Source organism: Sinohyriopsis cumingii, chromosome 13 (genome assembly GCF_028554795.1).
Source record: "Sinohyriopsis cumingii isolate HCF-2022 chromosome 13, ASM2855479v2, whole genome shotgun sequence".
Taxonomy (NCBI): domain Eukaryota; kingdom Metazoa; phylum Mollusca; class Bivalvia; order Unionida; family Unionidae; genus Sinohyriopsis; species Sinohyriopsis cumingii.
In genome coordinates this window covers 72,561,938-72,582,994 of record NC_142973.1, presented here as the reverse complement: position 1 = coordinate 72,582,994, position 21,057 = coordinate 72,561,938, and the positions used below count along the sequence as shown (strand labels likewise).

The window sequence follows — 21,057 nt, the reverse complement described above, 5'->3', positions numbered from 1 at the left end:
TGAACAGGAAAAATACTGGAAACGTATTTGTCAAAAATTAAAGCTTTCTTTTGGGACGAAGTACGTACAAGTTTTAAAAATGTGGATAAAGGCTAAGTTAAGAGACATTCTTTACGCTGGGAACAATCAAGAATCAATACTTTATATGCCAATAGTAGAACAAATGCAAATGCATACAAGCCCTATCATACACATTTCATACGAAAACTAATATATATATATATATATATATATATATATATATATATATATATATATATATATATATATATATATATATATATATATATATATATATATATATTGGCAGAAACAATTGAGGTTTAAGATCAGATCACAAGTTAAATAAACACAACATTTTTGTTATCTGAAAGTTCAGCTAGACCTAACGATCAGACTTATGACGAGACCAAATTAAAAAGGTGGACAAGTGGAACATACAAAGTTTCATCACAGAACCAGATCGATATCCATAATGAACAGAGGCTAAATGGATAACGTAATTAAACTTGCATTTTATATTTTGAATACTAATTCTGGACAGGAAATAAGCTAAAAGACAAGGCAGACATTTGACTGGATCAAATATTTAACATTGCACACAGATATTTATGAACATCTTTGAGGAATCTCGTGCATACATTTAACTGGATGATAAACATACAGAAAACTTCGGTAAACATATAAAGCAAAACGGTAGATGTTTCTTTAATGCAGCGGAATTCGTGTTATACACACAAAGTGATCATGTAGAGAGACCATACAATGGCAATTTAGATACATACAGTCATTGATTCGATACATATCCGTTAGAAGAAAAAAAATTGAAATTATGAAAATGAAATTAATCCATCCGTAAATCTCAGTAAAATGCTGGAACTAGGAGAAGCGGATAATTGTTGATGTTCACATGAAACCAGTTAGAAAATTTCAAAATAAATAGACAAAGACATGTATAAATGCAAAATAGATAGACAAAGACATGTACACATGCAAAATAGATAGACAAAGACATGTAGACATTCACATTATATTTCAATGTGCGGGTCGTAGCAAGTATAGAATGGAAAAATGCATTTACGTTAGAAAAACAAATAGTTTCAAAATTAATGCCTTTACGGATAAACGAACACGAAAATGCAAGTACTTTTCACCATGCAAATTATCGTAACACAACATTTTCTCTATCACAACGTTTGACTTTAATATTCTCGGCCAAATTACTATGTACTAAGCATTCCAAAGGATTTGTTTAAACGTTCGTATGTCGAAACGTTCAGCTGGTTGTAACATTTGATTTGACTATAGTTATCCATACTTTTATATGTTTCCTCGCCTGTGTCATCTAGAGTAAAGTATATTGATTTATGGTGACTGATATCAATAACTTTCCTCTTGCAAACTCTTTTCCTTCCTCGATTTGTATCTGTGAGGATCTTTGCATTCTGAATATCTCATTAAAACGATCACGTGCGTCATCATCCGGTTTGGTCTTCACTTTTTCAGCCTAAGTGCATTTTGTGAAAATAGTTGAGCTCTTTATGTGCATGTAAACTTTGTCTTCCTACAACTGTTTATGTAACAAATCTATGTCTAACATAAACTCATTTACAGTATATCTTTCATCGCTTGTTTGTGTAACGTGTAAGTAAATTGTTTAGTTAACCATTCATTCAATTTAGTGTATTTTATTTCTTTTGTCCTTTTAAGTTGTTATGAAAATTGGTTGACATTTGTATAAGCAACAGGACTTACAGAAGGGTAGTAAAGATGTTTTATATAATGTTCTTTGTTGGTCATCTAAAATGAATTGAAAATATCCAAAGAATATTTATCATTGATAAGTTATTTTTAGCTGTTGCCAACATGCCAATGAGATGCCCGTTCACTACAGGTACTTTGTTTTCAACAGGTTGCAGCGTTTCATCAATCCTTTAATGCGTCAGAATGATCACACATTAATGATACATCTTATGATTTCTATGGCTAATTCTAGAGCAACTACTTTATATAATATGTCACAATGTATTGTTTTTATTATATTGTTTCATAAGATTATCCCGCTGTTTTGTAGAATAGTTATAGATTGACTTGTAAAGTTTAGAATCTTTTAAAAATTTCGCATTTACTTGCATGCAGCACTAAATTATCCAGGTTGTCGTCGGGGCTGATGATACTCATCTCGGTGTGATAATCATTAAATATAAAATATCAAGATGCACCTGCTTTGAAAAATTGAACTATGTCATTTTGTTGTTTTAATTTAACAAATTAACTCTTATATATTATTCCATTTTTTTGAAGCGCAAATAGCTTGAAATACTTTTATTTTGTCTAAACTGGTTAACTAATAGACGTTATCCACAAGACTCCGGCATTGTGCTTTATGTATTAGACTCGTGAAATATGTTTGTCGCCTTTCTAATAACGGTTGAATGCATTAGGATGTATCGTTCTGCCATTCTATGTGGTGGACACACAATTTTCAATTCGTTTTCGCTAATTGTCTTCATAGACTAAGTATGCCAGTTATTTTCAACTTGTTAAATAATATCACTGATTCTGACTTATCTAGCAATTTATGTTTTTTTATATCTTCAGTGTTATCGCAGCCCTTGTTTGAGATTCTGTGACAATATGCATCAAGCCATTCTAATTTTGAGTTTTAAATACCCCAAGTCATGCTTATGTAGTAATTTTTTTAAATTTGATTTCTTAATATACTGGGATGCCTATACAGGAGGTAAAATACAAAAATGTGAGTGGTTCAGTATGGGCTATATGCATTATACTTATGTACATTCATATGTGTCTTCTCTATCCTGAAACTGTATAGTTTTGTCATAGTTATCATCAAAAGAGATACTTTCCTGATAGGTACTGTCATACATATTGTTATTATCAGTGTTGTTTGTATGATCATACGCTTTGTCTAATTCAACATGGATTCTTTGATCATGGTCACCATCCTCCATCAGGCATGCGCACTGATCATTAGCGTAATCCGAGACCTCTATGGACACAGATTCGTTGATTCGTCCTTTTCCAAAGAAAGTGTCCCTTTGGTTGATATTAGCATAAGTTGCATCATCAGCGACCCCATGTAGAGCTAAGGTGGTTGAACCTATGCGTTCATTGCACTCATGACTATTTCCACAAGATCCCGTATGTATATATTCTGCGTTCGAAAATCTCACCACTGTGTTAAATGGAATGGTTGTTGACTGTTTTCTTCTTTCCCTTCGATGTCTGGAAAATGCAATTTTGGGGTGTATATTACTGTATTTAAATATCATTAATTGTTGATAATAAAATCAAATCTAGGGAAACTAGGAAAATATTAAATATTCAGTTGGTACTGCGAACTATTTGTTCTCAATTTAACATAATATGTTAATATGTTAACATATATTAATCGGCAAATGTGTTGCAAATATGAAATATCGACATACATTGATGATAACCGATTACTATTGTCAGAACTAGTTTGCTTGAAATTTTTCTTAATTTTGTTCAGCAAGGTATGCCCGTTGCCCTGCCTAATTAACGTTTCATTATTAGCATCATATCATAATAGACCTCTGGTACGTGGACATTATTTTCTATATCTTCACTACACTTCAATTTGTTGGCACAAAGTTTGCGGTATGCTCACATTTTTCAGTGTGTAAAATAGGGATGGAAAACCATGCAGCATTACCTGATATATAGGAACATAGAAACAAAGATGACAACCAAGAGCACAGCAACAACAGGGACACCAAACACGACACCGTCTAGAAACAAAATACATGCAACGTTTTAGTGACATCAACTAAAGCCTTACGATATATATTTTCATGAATGTGATATATATATATATATATATATATATATATATATATATATATATATATATATATATATATATATATATATATATATATATATATATATATATATACCACATACATGAAAATAACATGGCATTTAAAGTGTTGGTATAAAACATCTTGATATACCAATACTACTGGTATATTAAATTGTGATCCGCCCATGTCGCAATAATACGAATATATAAACATTCTTTCAACTGCAGGCCTATAGATTAATGATGAATTTCTACTAAATCTTTAATAACAAATGACATATGAAAACAACAATAAAAAGTATCAATAGTTCCTGTGTTCTAAATGAAATTAAAACAATTTCTTCGGAATCCTTTCGTTTTTCCATTCCCCCTCCCCTCACCTGCGTAAGGGACAAAATAAGAAAAAATCTGGAGTGAGAGGGAAAAAGATATTGCGCTGGACGAAAACATTAAAACTAAATTTGTAAAAAGTAACGTACAGTAATCTGGTTCGTCGTAACGGTATGTTTACGCTTTCATTGGAATCTCTCTACAGTGTTCATAATATCAATGATACATAATTGCAATATCCAGTCGACACTAGGCATGTATCTTCAATTTGTCGGTTACGAGGTATACATACGGTAGCGTATTTAATGCTTTGTTGTTTTTGTTGTTTCTTAAACCTATTATCATGTTCTAAAAATTGACTATTAATTATAAAATATAAAAATGTCCTAATGGTGTCCCACCCCCCTCTGGATTATCGTAGCTAGATAAGGGCGAACATCAATGAAAATACGAGCGTTATTGATTTTCTCTAGTGTGATACGACGATGTCTCTGGACCTATGAATGATGGTAAAGCTTAGAAAAACCGTACAAAGGGGAGGGAGGGAGGGAGAGAGAGAGAGAGAGAGAGAGAGAGAGAGAGAGAGAGAGACAGACAGACAGACAGAGAGAGAGACATACAGACAGACAGAGAAAACTACATTTTGTAGCGGACACACTCGCAGGGATGTGAAGAGTTCATTCACTCGGCCAATACACAGTTTCCCGGAGCATATCGTAACTCCATGTGTAATTGTATGTGATATAAATAAAATATGTATTTGTATGTGATATAAATAAAATAAATGTATACTACTATATATAAATGCAAGCCTCGTTTCCTTTTAAGTAAAAATTTATACATCTCGTGGTATATCATTTATACAGCGTACATACTGTTACAAGCCAGGGGTCGTTACTTGACCGAACTGTGTCAAACCCTGGCGCGATTCCCGCTAGAAGTCATAAGTTTATCCCAAATTTCTAAATACTTCCACACAACTTCAATTATACATTAGAAAGCACGACGTGTCCGTTCTGTACATAAATTTTACTCTAATCAATGCAAGACCACAGATCTCACAACCTGCCAAATATCTATCAACAGCACATCTGCATGGTTTCTCTTCACCTGGTTTCCGTAACACCAGCAGTTCATGTCGTAGAAACTATACAACTATCCCCTAACACAGGGAACTATTTTAACAACGCTACCTTAGGCCAATCAATCCACGGTTTCCACGCACATTTCGCCAGTACTACTGCATCACCTTTGCCACCACGGAGTCATAAACGGTGTCTGCCGAGTGCCTTCTTATTTATTCCTTTGTGTAATTTACCGATTTCCTACCGTAAATACTGCCACTGCAGTCACAAAACCAATGTACACCACTAGAATTTAATAGGGACTATGGTTTTCCAGGGTCACTCATTCGGTTTTGACCTGAATTCATTAATAGTGAACCATGGCATCATGGAAACTCACTAACACTTCACTCAGTGACGTTTGCTCCTAGTAACTGGCTAATTATTTCGGGCTAAGGAATATTTCCATTCCACCGAATTCCAATAAACAGACAAGTAATCACAAAAATCTAAAAAGTCTTTTAAACGGGGCGCTATAACCAAATGCGCATACATCTCTCTCTCTCTCTCTCTCTCTCTCTCTCTCTCTCTCTCTCTATATATATATATATATATATATATATATATATATATATATATATATATATATATATATATATATATATATATATATATATATATATATATATCTTACATACGTAAGTAAATAAATAGCAAATATGAATTTATGTTAATTATTACGTATTAACACATGTAATTTTTCTTGTCACTTGTATCCAGAGTTACTTTGTTACTTTGGAATGTCACAGAGGACATACAAAAAAGTACGAAATTGCCTTTGAAACTTCATTATGCTTTGAGTGGGGACAAAATTTATGGAAGTACATATAAGGAAAATATCATCGCATGAAAAAGCTAGGTTGATCGTAACCACAAGCAAAATTATATCAGCTGGTAACAATGAGAACAAAATATATTATTTCCTTGTTGAATTTGATCAGTCCATAAATTTCAATTTGACTGGTCCATTCATTTGAACTTGACTAGTCCATTCATTTTAATTTGACTACTCTTTACATTTGAATTAAGACTTTGCTTCTTCTGCAGGTATTCAGATTTTCTCTATTGAAAAAGACACAGTATTTATGACCAATGTAGAATAACATCAAAGATGATATATCAATGAATTATCAATTGATAAATAACTATTTGGATAAAAGTTTAAGAAAGAAAATAAATTCAGCAGGTTCTGCAACTATTTATTCAGTTTCGGTTACAGTTTGTAAAAAGTGAATAATAACTAGTACATCATACTACATTATCTTTATCATGGCTTTTTGTTGAAAACGTCAAAGTCTTTCATATTGATTATGTAATTACTTACCTACTTTTCGACATAGTATTTGTATTCGTTCATATGGTCCATGTTAGCTACTTACCTAGAATCAGTTGCGGCGGCATCCAATGTTGCCATGTGTCCAAGTGGTTTTATGAGACGCGGCACCTTTTCAACTGTTGTATCATTGATTATATTAATTATGTGTTAGCTAATTAGTTTAGGTTTAAAGGAAAATGATGTGTTACTTAATTAGTTAAACTTTAAAAGAAAATGTATACCTATAAAGCTCGTTTGAGTGTTGCTTGTTGTTGTTTCTTCACTATTTAGAGTATTTCTTGTGTTGTAGGTGACTGGTTTGTCGATGAAACCACTGATGATTGATACATATGCCTGCTGTATGTTTGTTATCTTTTCGTCTCCTGGAGAACTTGCCATTTCAATTCCCAATATTGGTGTACTTTGATTATCAGAGGTAACCTTGGGTGGTAAAGTGTGCCATGTTCCTCCAGTGGAAATTGTTTCTGGTAAAAATGATGTCATCGTTAAGATTGAAGAGGTTGATTCCAAAAAGACAAGTAAGATCAGATTTAATTTATTGTGAGATTTTCACAACGGTCACACAATATACACATTAGACAAAATTGTCAAAATTTACATGTCGTTTGCAAAAGCATTATCCTGCTTCACGTTAAGTTGTGGATTCTAACATTTTGGGCTGTTGAAAACTTGTATATTTTATTTTATCTCCACAACCTTTTAAATAGTCAGCGACATTTAAAATATCATACGCTTCTTTTATGAGGGTTTGAGTTTTTCAGTATTCACATGGGCGCCCGCAAATATAGGCAGTGGCCCCAGTATTTCACCTCGAAACATGTTTTGGCCTACATCTGTGAATCTTAATAGCTGACAAATACTTGTTTCCCCCCACCCAACCACCCCCAAAAAAACATCATGCGAACTTCCCTGAATATTCATCAGCTTTTCTATCAAATTTACTATTTTGACTTTCCAATTTCAATAAACAAATAATACAATGTTTTTCTTTCATTTTACCTATTCCATTGACTCGTGGATCACGCAACTTGCATTCCATTAATCTCAAATCACAAAAGATCACTTTGTCTTTTTCATCGCCCGCCCTGGCGATATTGCGATGCCACCCCCACCCCCACCCCATGTCGATCTGTCCGTCCGTCTGTCCTTGCCTGTATCTGCTACTTAACTGCTAGCTGGAAATTCATCAAACGTTGCATATGGGTATCGCATGCGATAACTATCTGCGAGAGAGGTATAACTGATTGATCCTCCCCTGAATTCAGGGAAGAGGTTAAATTTTAAACATGTTACAATCCCAACTGCATTAATATTTTGAATATTTATTTACTTTTGATTTAGCTTTGAAATACCAATAGCAGACAACTAGTAGTCACCAATTTAGTACCCGTGGACAAGTTACTAAATTACTAGTGCGGACCTACCAGGTAATATGCCACCACTGATAATACATTCCGGCACAATTAGCTTCATCTTGTATTAGTGACGTTGATTGTTCCAATTTTGAATTCTATAATGTTTTTAATAACAATGATCTATCTGACACATTGCAAGCAGTATGTAGAACTATGTGATATACCATATAGATAAGATCATGAAAAATAAAGTAAAAGAGAACCCAGGCAGTACAGAAATGGGTAACAGTAGATTAGCTACTAAATGTAGATATTGTAAATGCGATGTAGTGCTTTTAGGACGATGTACTGAAAGAAGATATCACTGTTATATATATAATAGAAAGAAAGGACTAACGAAGTAACAACTTTAATAACAAAAAAAGTTAATGCAGTGGAACATAAACCAAAACCCGACCTTCAAGATAATTTAGTAGAAGTTCTAACTGAAGAAACTGAGAAGTGGACAAAAAAGAAAATGGAATGTCATAATTTGTAAATAATTTAGCAGTATCTTCTATAAATGCAATAGAAACAATCGTTAGAGAAATAAAAGAACAAATGAACATGATAACGAAAATAATGAATTCATTAAAGTAACATTCCTAGCCATGTGAATAATAGTTGAGTAATGTTAAAAATACATTAATATTAGTATCATGTATAGTCTATGAAAACTGCACATAACCCATTGGCCCTTGAAACAAGGTTATCCATAAAACAGAAGTGGTTATTGCGTATTGAAGGATAATTGTGACATATGAAACTTTTCATTCCATTTGACTAATTGACCTACCGAGAAACAAAATCATTTTCAGATATCAGCTATTTACGTTGGCAGTAATCATTAATTTCTTGTTCGTATTGCTTGGTGTAACGTAAGATCCTTCTTTCGTGTCTTTTCTTAACTGCTTCCATAACATTTCTGGTGGTTTAAAGTTTTTACCTGCTTCTCTGGACAATGTTTAGGTCAAATAAATTTAGGTGTTCCTTTCGTGGCTTGTATGACTTCCAATTCATCCACATGTTTGTCTGTCTCACTGAAAGATTGTTTTAATGCGTGACCTAACGTTACACAATCGTAGTTGTAGAATTAACCGTGATGGGCCATCATTCAATAGTTTGTGGCTTAGATGAAATGCAGTCCTTTCATTATATTCCCGCTTTTTCTTGAGGCTGTGAAACAGGTTATTGTAACTTCCAAGTTTGACTAATTCAGACATTCTGTTGATACTGGAAGATTTATTAGAATTCATTTTTATCAGCACTTTTGTCAGCCTTATATTCGTGATTGACTTGAAAGTGCATTTAGGTGAATTTCCTCCTATAACTTAAGATGGTTGTTCAGCTACCATTTCTTAATTTATCCTTTTCCTCCTGGTTTTCAGTGTTTCAAACTCTTGTTTAAATCAATCTGTATATTTAAATACTTCAGGAAAATTGAAAATCCATCTAGAACTGTACTTGAAACTCCTCCAGAAAATGCAGGCCTTGTTATATCTTTACTCGCTATGCATCCCATTTTTTCATGAACTAAATGGTGAAAGGTACTTCATATTTTTTCATTATCTTGCAGTACTTTTTATCGGGACACCAGAATTTTGCATGTTCTTCGTTTATTTCTGTCTTTCTCAAGCTCAGAAAATACGGGTACCTTTAACACTAGTGACAAGTTGAAATTCTGTGTGATGCCACTCGCATTTTTTTATTTCACAGATACCAATTCATGATAGAGCTTTACCTATACATGATTATAGTATGCGAGCCATTTGTAATATTTTTTTTTACATATTCGGTTCGTTTTAAAACTGATTCATTTAACAGAACAGCTGTTCTCGGCCATGCTGCTAAATAGCCATGAAGTAGCGTATTGACCCTGTCAAATTAGTAACGTATATCATCAGGATATGACTGAGCCACTTTGCTCACTTGAACGTGTACATGTCTTAATTGTACGACCTAAGTAATGCCATTGTTTGTAATTGTCCATATGATCTAATAAACAGTTCTTGCATATATCACATCTCGAATTTTGCTGTTGGTTATTCATTTACGGACTTTTTTCTCACTCCATCAATTTCGAATGAGCAGAATTTTCAGCCCCGCCCGCATAACTCTGTTATCGGTCTATCATCTGTGAATAAGCCGATAACATTACTTGAATGTTTTAGACACTGTCCTTGCTATAGTTGATTGTATCAAAAAGTATATATTTCCCTTCATGTCTTCACAAAAATTATTTGTCTCAACATTGATACATAATGAATTTGTATCTTTGAGACAAAGTTTAATACTGTCATCATGTTTGTTTATGAGCTTGGTATGGTAAAAAGCGTTGATAGCAACTTGTTTAGCTTAATATAGCGGCCCCGAGTGGCCGAGTGGTTTAAAGCGCTCTCCGTTACGGATCACTGCCATCTCACCTCTGTCTGCGTAGGTTCAAGTCTTGGATTCAGCCAATGTGGGTATTTGAGACGGCTTGCCAGTTGGGTCGGTGGTTCTTTCCGGGGTTTTCCCGGGTTCTTCCTCCACCATTAATACTGGCCGCCATGTATAGCCTATCGTGTGCTGAAAAATGGTATTAAACCCAACAACAACAATACTTTTAATGTTGTAAATCAACCACAGATCGGGTTGGCATGTTAATCTTTTCGTTTCTCACACCAGGTCCTTACTATATTTATTTTCATTCGTATATATTTTTTGCTGTTGTTCTTTTTGTTAAATTCACTATCTGTTTGCCACAGCCACGTACAGTTTTAAGTTTCTATAGCGTTTTTGTTTTTCAGTGCACACAACGAATTTGGCACTACTGATTTAGTTGCCATTTTCTCTTCAAAGAATTTTTCGGACTTGAAGGTTCTTCCATCGATGGCACAAGCTTTACTGAAACAATATGACAGTCCTTTAAATTTTTGGTAAAGATACTTTTGTAATTTCCAAGTCTACTTCTAAATAAAACCAGTTTATCAGATAGGTTCAATAAGTGTTATTCTAGCCATTAAATATGTTCACTTGTCCCCAATCTAAAATATGTCACCTGCTAATTTTGACGCATATCTAAATTATTTATATCAGTTTGCATGAGGTCTGACTTTAGTTTTGTCTCATAATAATTTCCATAAATTGTAATTATATGATTATATAATTATGCGTTGGCTTTTGCAAATCTTTCAGGTTTTGATGCTAGTCATGGTAAAGATGCCTTGTTAGCAACTCTAGCCGTAAAACAGATATACCTAAACTTGCGTCATATGCAAGACTTGGAGTCTTATAGTGTTGGGCTGGGTCTAGTTGATAGTATTTTGATGCAGACATTGCGAATTTCTTCAAAGATATCTTATAACAATACAGTATGTTCGCATAATGGTAGTTACACTGAAAGTATTTAGTTTGAAGTGAGACATATCATTATTTATGCAGTACTTTGTCCGTCTGTATGTATGGCCTTTGGATAGAGTGTTCATATTAAACTCGATTGTATCGAGCAAACAGTAAATGCTATCGTTGTTTACGTTTATGAAAGCGCTGTGTGATTTGGATTTTAACTTAGTTTTAACAATTTTTCAGTCATATCGCTACGATATGGTGTATAGTGTGGCAGTTTATAGTGATGTCTACCACTTGGGCATCATGCCGCAGACATGTAGTATGATGTCCCACCCAATAACATTATCCTGACCAGTCCTAACACTACCCTCTTAATGCTGAGCGCCATGCGAGGCAGCTGCTAGTACCATTTTTGTAAGTGTTTGGTATGATTCGGCTGGGGTTCGAATCCGAGACCTCCCGCATCCGAAGAGGACGCTCTAACCACTTAGGTCACTGGAGGAGTGGTAGATGATGTTTAGAAATGATAGTACTTATCAATCAGAGTATGGTGTAAAATATTTAATAGTCCCAAGGACTTAAATTTCTTATTTTTGTATTTTTAATTTTACAGTCGTAAAAATAACAACAGCAAAGTATGAATGTTACATTGAACAAAACAATTGAAGATTGTATTATCAATCAACATATATCAGATGTTATGATGTGTGAAATACTGGGCAGATTCAAACTGGTCTAGGTTTTTGTGGTTTCTTGTACATTGTGTAAATTTAGCAATTACCAAACTTTATAACATTTATTTTCATTAGACTGTATATGAGACAATACGGTATTCAAAAAACCATTATGTATGGGTGACCATTTGGGATACCAGTTCTCTCAACAAACCCTTCTGTAGAAACAACTGTACCATTTCAGTACCCCACAACTACTCTAGCGGTTTCCAATAAGGGCCAAGTAAACTACCATAATCTAAGTATGCATATATTCAGTTAGAAAGAGAAAGAAATATTGTACTTTCGTATGTTACGCTAACGAGGCTATCACACAAGTTAGCATCACCTATGTGGGCTTAACATCACCGACGTTTAAAAGTCATTGGGTTCCATTAAATCCCGATAATATGGACGTTTCGTCAAATTATAAGCCATCAAATTTCTCCCTCAAACTGAGAAACCCTGCCATTTTACGCATATGTACGAATTAATCCTATGTTGATCGGCGACATCCGTGGGTAAAGCGATTTCATTTGGGAGCTAGAACACAAAATTCGATGACGTCATTGTTGCAAACCTAAGAAGCCAACACCAAACTATGTCAGATTGTCTTCAGCCCAAGTTCGCCCTTCAAAGTATTTCAACGCCCCAGCAGGTTACCAATATTCACCCGAGTGTTAGTTTTATCTAATGTACGCTTTTTCTTCTAAGATCGGCTTAAAAAATGCGGGCCTTGCTTTTCGTCATTCTCTCTCGAATCCGTTTGTGATCCAAGTGCGAGTGTTTATGCTGTTAGATTAGTCATTAACGGAATTTGTCGAAGGTATCACATCACTACTTTTGGATCACCCCTGAAAAGGAACGGAATTACGATCTACTTCGTTGACTTAATTAAGGAGTGGTACCTCATAATTCTAAACTGAATATCTGAATGTTGTTTATACCTACCATCTTGAGTATCTTAAAGAATGGTTTATGTCATAAATCTTTAATAAAAAAATAATTTCCTTTCTTCCAAAATTTTGTTCGATTAGAAGACTGGTGAAATTTATGATAAAAGGCGGCACTGGGGCTGTATTTTTTAAATGGCATAAAGCTCTGTCTGGTAAAAAAGAAAAACACTTATAGATTATACCCACCATTAAATTGTAATTGTTTACCGATTTCTCAATAATTCTTATTTTCTTAATTAATTTATATTCGCTTCCATCTCTTAACATGTCTTGCAAGATCTCTTGTCTCTCCGTATTTTCAGTTTCTTTTTCCAGCAATTCTTTCTCTGATTCTCAATCTTGCTCAGTTTATCGACATCTCTGGAACTCTGATTGTTTTATCAGCCTCTGCTGTTCATGTGGTACAGCTATCTTTTCACGGAAGGTAAAGGAGTTGTTGTCATTTTATCATTCTATCGTTTTCAATAATATTTTGTATTGTAGAATTGTTCAATTGTTGTTACATATTTTCTGACATATCTGCCTAGTTGACTATCTGATTATATATTTAGTATATTTCAATATTTGTCTGCTAGATTTCAGTGATTGTTGTTCCATATTTCCGATATGCGGATAACCCTGATATTTATTTGGCAAGAAATTTGTCAAATTTGTGTCTGCTAGAGTTCAATGTTTGCAAATTCTTCTTCTCCATCAGTAAATAAAAAAATCATTATCATTTTCATTCAGATGGAGATATTAATATATAGCAATGTATTAAAGTTTGGTTGTCAAGTCTGCTGACTATGTGTTCCATGGCAACTTCATTTGTCAATGGAGTCCATGTGCACATAATGCTAGTCATAAATGTATTATGAATGTTAGATTTTATATATGAACTTATAGGGCGAATTAGTACGTTCTTTCCACATTCATATGCTCCTTTATCTAAAGTTCGGTAACATATATTTTATCTACCCACCTGAACTTCCTTTAACATTTTAAATCGTATCCATCCATCATTTCATTTTTCAAATTCAAATGATATTTAAAATCATAGTACTTCCTGCACTGAATTAATAAATTACAACACAGTGATGTGGTACTACAGAGATACAAATCAAAATAGTATCATCGTTGGTTTTCAAATCAGAGTTGTTGCTTCGCAGCTTCTGCTGGTATTTTAATTGATAGATTTATTGTTCTGAATTTTTTGAAATGTATTGTTTCTGGTAAAACAAGTAACCATACAAACTAATTAATACGATAAGGAAATCAGTGCATTACTTCAAGTAGTTGGAGTGAGCTTTAGTTAGTGTATATCTGTGATATATTAGTAATTACGTTTTCGTATCTAAGTTACTAGCAACACCTAAATAACGCCCATCTAGGGGTATATAGAATACGGACCTGCTTGTGAAAGTCATCACTCTAATGAGGTAGAATAATTCATTTCATTAAGAGATGAAAAGACTTTATCAGTAATAACAGCATCAGAAGACAACAACAAATACATTTAACCAAGAGAAACAAACAGAGATATACAAAAGCTTGATATAACGATACGTCATAGATGAAAGCCAAGTAAAAGCTGATAAGAAAAGACAACAGCTGAAGCGTATAATTTGATTTTAATGGAATTAAACATTCTGAAAGACAAAATAGTTGGATTGTACCAGCATGCTGATGCATTAATTGGACGGTGAAAGCAGTTTCTTATTTTGAACGAGATGTATGCCAAATAAAATGATGATTTACTGAGGGAGAAATAAAAATATAGCAGAACTGAGGAGGGTTTTAAATGTCTGCCACGGAATATATTAGAATGAATTAAAAATATACCTGGTAATTAAAGCGATAGAGCTAAGGTTCAGATATATGAAACTTGAAGAGCCAAATGTTGGTTCTGTACTTGGTTCAGATAAACCACAAACAACATGTCAGTTGCCATAGTAACATTAATATATTAGTTGTTATAGATTCTTTCCCTGATTATGTGAGCGACACTAAGAACATCGTCAATACACCATATCACGTAGCACTCGATACTGATTGCATTATGCCATACAATGTACTGCCTTTCATAATTGTAGAATTCAAACTTGGACTATCATCAAACTAAGTTTCAAAGAAATTCTGAGCTTAAGCTTAGGTCAGGATTTCTGGCTAAATAGTTCAACTGTTATCTAATCGATAGTGGTTTATTACCTTATGCAGTTTTGTCGTAGTATGATTTTAATTGCCGTGCTTGTGTACTAGAATATCACTTGGCCACCAATGAGTCGGTATTTTATTATTAAGCGCGATATCAGTCAATGTGTACCTCTCCAGGTCACTAATGACCTTGAAATATGGACATAGTATAGGCAAGTCCTATGTTACTGCTATTGATTTTGGACTGATGTTTCTTCTGATTCCGGCTGTAGTAATGGGCATTTATCAATTTAGTTTCATGTCTGTGAAGTTTGGGATATATTTAATTTTCCTACACAACTTTGAAAATATACAAACAGTGTAAATAAAATGAGACTGCCGAGCACTCGCCGTTTCTATAAAGCTAATGTAATTGAAAGACATAAAGAATGACACACTGTCTATAAAATAGCAGAAAAAATAAAAGATTTACCTTCCGTGTAACAGTAAGATAATTCCACTTCACACTGAAAAGTTAGCTTAACACACTTTTGACCATGGAGCTTGTCTTGTATGGCATACCATCTTCCAAAGCCACATAAATAGTTGGTGCCTGTAATGTCAGCTTTTATCACATTGGTCAGCTGGGGAGTACAGCATTCGTCTGATTTACATTTAAGGGTTTCCTTCACGCTATGTTCATCACAGTTAAATGGTTGTGCTAAAAGAAGAAGAAATTAATAAACTTTCACATAAACTGTAAGCAGAAAACATATGATAAACTCCGACATATAGATACGAAACTGATTGATGATGCTATTAGTTAAATCAAACTATTCGTATAATAGAAATTAGCATACTAGCCATATCCCTCCGTATACGTAAGTGATGCCTTTGCATGTTGGTCTAAAGAAACAAAATAATAGTTGTTCCATATATCGAATATCCGATAATATATAATATCATAAGAAAGTGTTGGCATTAAGAACATCAAATACTTTATTTCTTGGGGCAGGAACGTGTTAATGGCTTCCTACAGTACAAATAGTATACTGTTCATTAGCCGGGACATGAAGAAAGTTTTCTAAGATCTGAAAGCTCCGTTTGTCTTTGGAAATGCTTTGGATGATTGATATCACCATCAGAACGTTTTGACAAAAGAGAAATAAAAACTAAAAATTGGAGAGCTTAAAACTAAAAATAACTCCACATTTTCGTATTATTACGAGGACAATTCCGTAAAATAGTGTAAATTGCTAAAATCTCCAAACGTCAATAGTGTAATGTACTATCTGTGCCACAGTTTGATAACGTCAATAGTGCAATGTGCTGTCCGTGCTAAAATCTCCAAACGCCAATAGTGTAATGTGCTGTGAGTGTTAAAGTTTCCAAACGTCAATAGTATAGTGTGCTATCCGTGCTAAAGTCTCCAAACGTCAAATAATGTAGTGTACTGTCTGTGCTAAAGTCTTCAAACGTCAATAGTGTAATGTGCTATCCGTGCCAAAGTCTCCAACCATCAATAGTGCAATGTACTATCCGTGCTAAAGTCTCCAACCATCAATAGTGCAATGTGCTGTCTGTGCTAAAGTTTCCAAACGTCAATAGTGCAATGTGCTGTCTGTGCTAATGTTTCCAAACGCCAACAGTATAGTGTGCTGTCCGTGCTAAAGTCTCCAAACGTCAAATAGTGTAGTGTGCTGTCCGTGCTGAAGTCTGCAAACGTCAATAGTGCAATGCACTGTCTATGCTAATGTTTCCAAACGTCAATAGTGTAGTGTACTGTACGTGCTAAAGTCTCCAAACGTCAATAGTATAGTGTGCTTTCTGTTTTAAAGTTTCCAAACATCATTAGTGTAATATGATATCTATTCTAATGTTCCTAAACGTCAATGATGGGATGTGTTGTCTGTACTAAGGTTTCTCCAAGCGTCTATAGTGTAGTGTACTCTCCGTGCCAAAGTCTCCAAACGTCCATAGTGCTATATTCTCTCTGTGCTAAAGTATCCCCACGTCAATAGTGTAATCTGCTGCTAGCACAAAATATCCGAGCTTCAATAGTGTAGTGTGCAGTCCGTGCTAAAGTCTCCAACGTTATTAATGGAATGTGCTGTCTGTGCTAAAGTCTCCAAAGATCTATGATGTAATGTACTGTCTGTGCTAAGTATGAAAACGTCTATGGAATATTGTGTAGTCTGTGCTAAAGTCTCCAAACGTATGTGTAATGTGCTGTTTATGTTAAATTTGTAAAACCTCAATAGTTTAATAAGCTGTCTGTGCTAAAGTCTCCAAAGATCTATGATGTTATGTACTGTCTGTGCTAAGTATGAAAACGTCTATGGAATAATGTGTTGTCTGTGCTAAAGTCTCCAAACGTATGTGCTGTAATGTTCTGTTTATGTTAAATTTGTAAAACGTCAATAGTTTAATAAGCTGTCTGTGCTAAAGTCTCCAACCGTCTCAAAAATGCATATTTGTTATTTGTTATTTCACCGATGTGAAAATAATACTTGGAAGATATTAAAGGATAGTTTTACTATAATGTATATTTAACTTAGTTTGTGTGCATGACTTTTATCCGTGATTGAGGGCAGAATAGTTATGGCCTACCTGACTTTTATAATTTTTCATAATGTTGCTTACTGATATTTGAGTTCAGTTCCTAGCCTTATTTACGAACTCAGAATGTTCTAGAAGCCTGACCTTTTTTAAAAGTTAGTGAAATTTACCGCCAAATACTATTGCATCATGGATCAGGTGACAATATATAAAAATGAGGTAAACAAAATTATTCATTCCCATTTCAAATTCAGACTTTTAAATCTAATTTTGAGCTCCGATATAATTATAGAAGAATCATTGATTTAAAGTATTTGTTGGATTTACAAAGTACTTATTGACGTTTTGTTCTATAACACTATTTTGGGATTACTATGAATTCATTCAAAGATATTTGGGATTATATCATTGTTATACATCAGGACTGTTGGTACATCCACCCATTCAAGACTATGGGTAAATCAGCACATTAAAATAATATGTACATTCAGAACACTACACTTTTATATGTGTAATAGAACATTGGTGTTTTTTTTAACTTAATTAATAATACTGTGAGTTGATCGTAAATTTTCACTTTGTAACTTAAAATTTATTTTTTAATTTTACAAAACTAGCTGGTTTCGCTTCTTTCTGTTATTTAGTTTAAGACCATATATACGTAACATTATGTTTTCGTGATATATATATATATATATATATATATATATATATATATATATATATATATATATATATATATATATATATATATATATATATATATATATATATATATATATATATATATATATATATATAAGCTTCTTTATTCCAAAACCTGGGATTTTTTAGTTGTCATTCATATACATTTGTATATTAGGCTGACTTATTTTGTATTTTGCTCATTAAATATGTGCTGTTTCTCCAGTGTGCATCAATATAGTATCGTCTGTTTACACAGTATTCGTGTTATTTACACACCAGACTCGAACCAGTCAAGATAAAACCAGTATCATCTCGGCGAATAGGGAAAGAACGAGCCTGACTATTTACAAAATAAAAATAAGTCACCTGATGGTCAGTATTATCGCCAATTAAGTAAATGTCAAACAGCCAATGAAAGATTATCATCCATAAAATCTTATAAAATTTTTTTAAAAGATAAGATACCAATTGAGTTATCGAAAACTTTAAAACTTAAGATTCCAACTGAGTTATGACGAGCATTGTAAAGTACACAGAAACAGTTTTGTCATTTTAGCTACTTACCTTTTGCGATGTAAAACAGTAAACAAATTCCAGCTATATGCCCACCATAGCAATATAATTTTGGTCGCATCTTATGGTAAATGGTGTGTCCCAAACAAAGAGTTTATCGAGGTAAGAAACTCCTTGACAGTGGATTCACTAGTTCATATCTTTTGTTGAAAGTTAGATCAATTGCATAGAAATAATTTGATGTTCAGAAGGCACACTCTACATCTCCTTTACGGTGTTCATCCTTATGATAAGTTTCATTTAAGGACTAATTTCCTGTAGACACTATTAGTTGTACTCATGCAAGTGATTAAAAAGGAAGAAGCAAGAGGAAGCAAAATCCGTCTCTCTCAGTCATTTAAAAAGACAGATGATATTGTTCACTTGTGTACGTGCAAAAACATTCTTGTTATAACCTTAATGCATTTTTAAGTAATACAAATCTAATAAATATCTCAACTACATTGCCTTCGTGTATTATTACGATGCACTGGTCTAATGAACATCCTTACTATCAGTAGGTAATGAAACAAAAATGTGTATTTACTTGAATCATTGCTTATGCACGTCCAAAGCTGAATTAAATATAAAGTTCAAGAGCACCTTGTTCAGATTAATAAAACATTTTGCAAGGCCAGGGTCAGGTTTCACCACCATAAGATTTATCTAGATCTAAATTTCAGTTTAGAATCGAGCGATCTCATTGGCTGAATTTTAAGTCGGACTGAAAACTGATCAATCATATTACTTACGTCTAGACTTGTACCAAGATTTATGTTGTTGATATTTAGATCAAATCTCAAAATGGCTGCCCTATTGTTGTGAATCTAGAATCTTTACCACTTCCACCGCGTCCCGCGTAAATTACGTTTTTTTGATTGCCAAAGTGAGATTGAAAACATTCTTACCAAGAATTTATTGGTACTTTTTGCTGTCCTCGTTATATATTAAATAAATTTATAACGATCATTTTCTTAATCGCTATATGTAATAAAGGTGATAGATAGACAGCTCTTCTCAATAAAGTAGAAATTTATTGTTTGAAAGAAAAAGAAACCTTAATATGAAAAAAGATAAAGAAACTTTACCAAGTCTAATCAATAGAAAGAATGCTTTTAGAAAAAATCTACATTCTTGAATTTAAAAACGATACAACCTCAGCTACGTGACTATAGTATTTAACTGCATTTATAAACAAGCAATTATGAAGTAAATCCAACATAGACGGATGAAATAAAAAGCACATGGAAAGAACGCGTACTAATTGGATATATGAAAAGGACGCATACTACTGGGCATATGAAAAGGTAACTTTGCATGACAGAACTACAATCATTCAAATTTCCGTAGTAGGTAATATCAGCATTAAAATGAACTTCAGCCTATTAAGAAATATTATCGTCTAGAATATATAAACGATGACATGCCAAGTTCTAATTTCAAAACATTTCAAAGTTTCAAATATTAAACGCCGTTTTGAACTGAATCAGTCAGTTACTATTCGACAACATTTCCAAACCAAATCTCCGCATAGGTTGATGTACACGTACGATCCACATTACAAGATGTGTACTACACTCCGCATTGCCGATGGTTATCAAAACGGTGTGTGTGTGTGTGTGTGTGCGCGCGCGCGCGTGAGAGAGAGAGGGAGAGAGAGAGACACCTTGTGAATATATGTTGTATAAATCAGGCCACTGTGCATATGTTTTATTTTGTTACTCATTGTATCATGGACTAAGTTTTCCGGATTATTACTGATTATTACCAAAATGCGAGTGTGGGTGAATCTTGGGATTATTGTGTATTGCGTAACAAAGTAAATTATGGTCTGTTTTTATGTAGAGTTTAGCTCTGCCAAAATAGCGTTCCAAAACCTTTAATTTAGTTCCAAATTTTGTGCTCAGAGCTTCATTACTTTTTGTCACTAAACTTTCCAACAGGGTGAATCTTTTAGCAAAAGTAAGTTGCACATAAAATGTAGTTATTTTGAACTCGTTTAAAAGTTCATTAGAGACGGCAAAAATTTCCAAAATCTTATGACCGATTTCCCGCCAAACCTAAGTTCATATATGAATAAATATATCCAAAGCATCAAAACTAATTTAGTGTTT

General features: G+C 33.6%; 1 protein-coding gene across 1 annotated transcript; it reads right to left on the bottom strand.

The window, feature by feature from the left end:
• Positions 1-684: 684 nt before the first annotated feature.
• LOC149785825 (uncharacterized) lies at positions 685-19,210 on the bottom strand. The gene is made up of 5 exons (XM_089979771.1): positions 18,956-19,210; positions 15,639-15,866; positions 6,862-7,104; positions 3,701-3,776; positions 685-3,249 (listed from the first exon to the last, which is right to left on the bottom strand). Exons 1-5 carry the CDS (start codon positions 19,023-19,025, stop codon positions 2,793-2,795), a joined length of 1,074 nt encoding a protein of 357 aa, XP_089835897.1. The 5' UTR covers positions 19,026-19,210; the 3' UTR covers positions 685-2,792.
• Between the last annotated feature and the right edge of the window lie 1,847 nt (positions 19,211-21,057).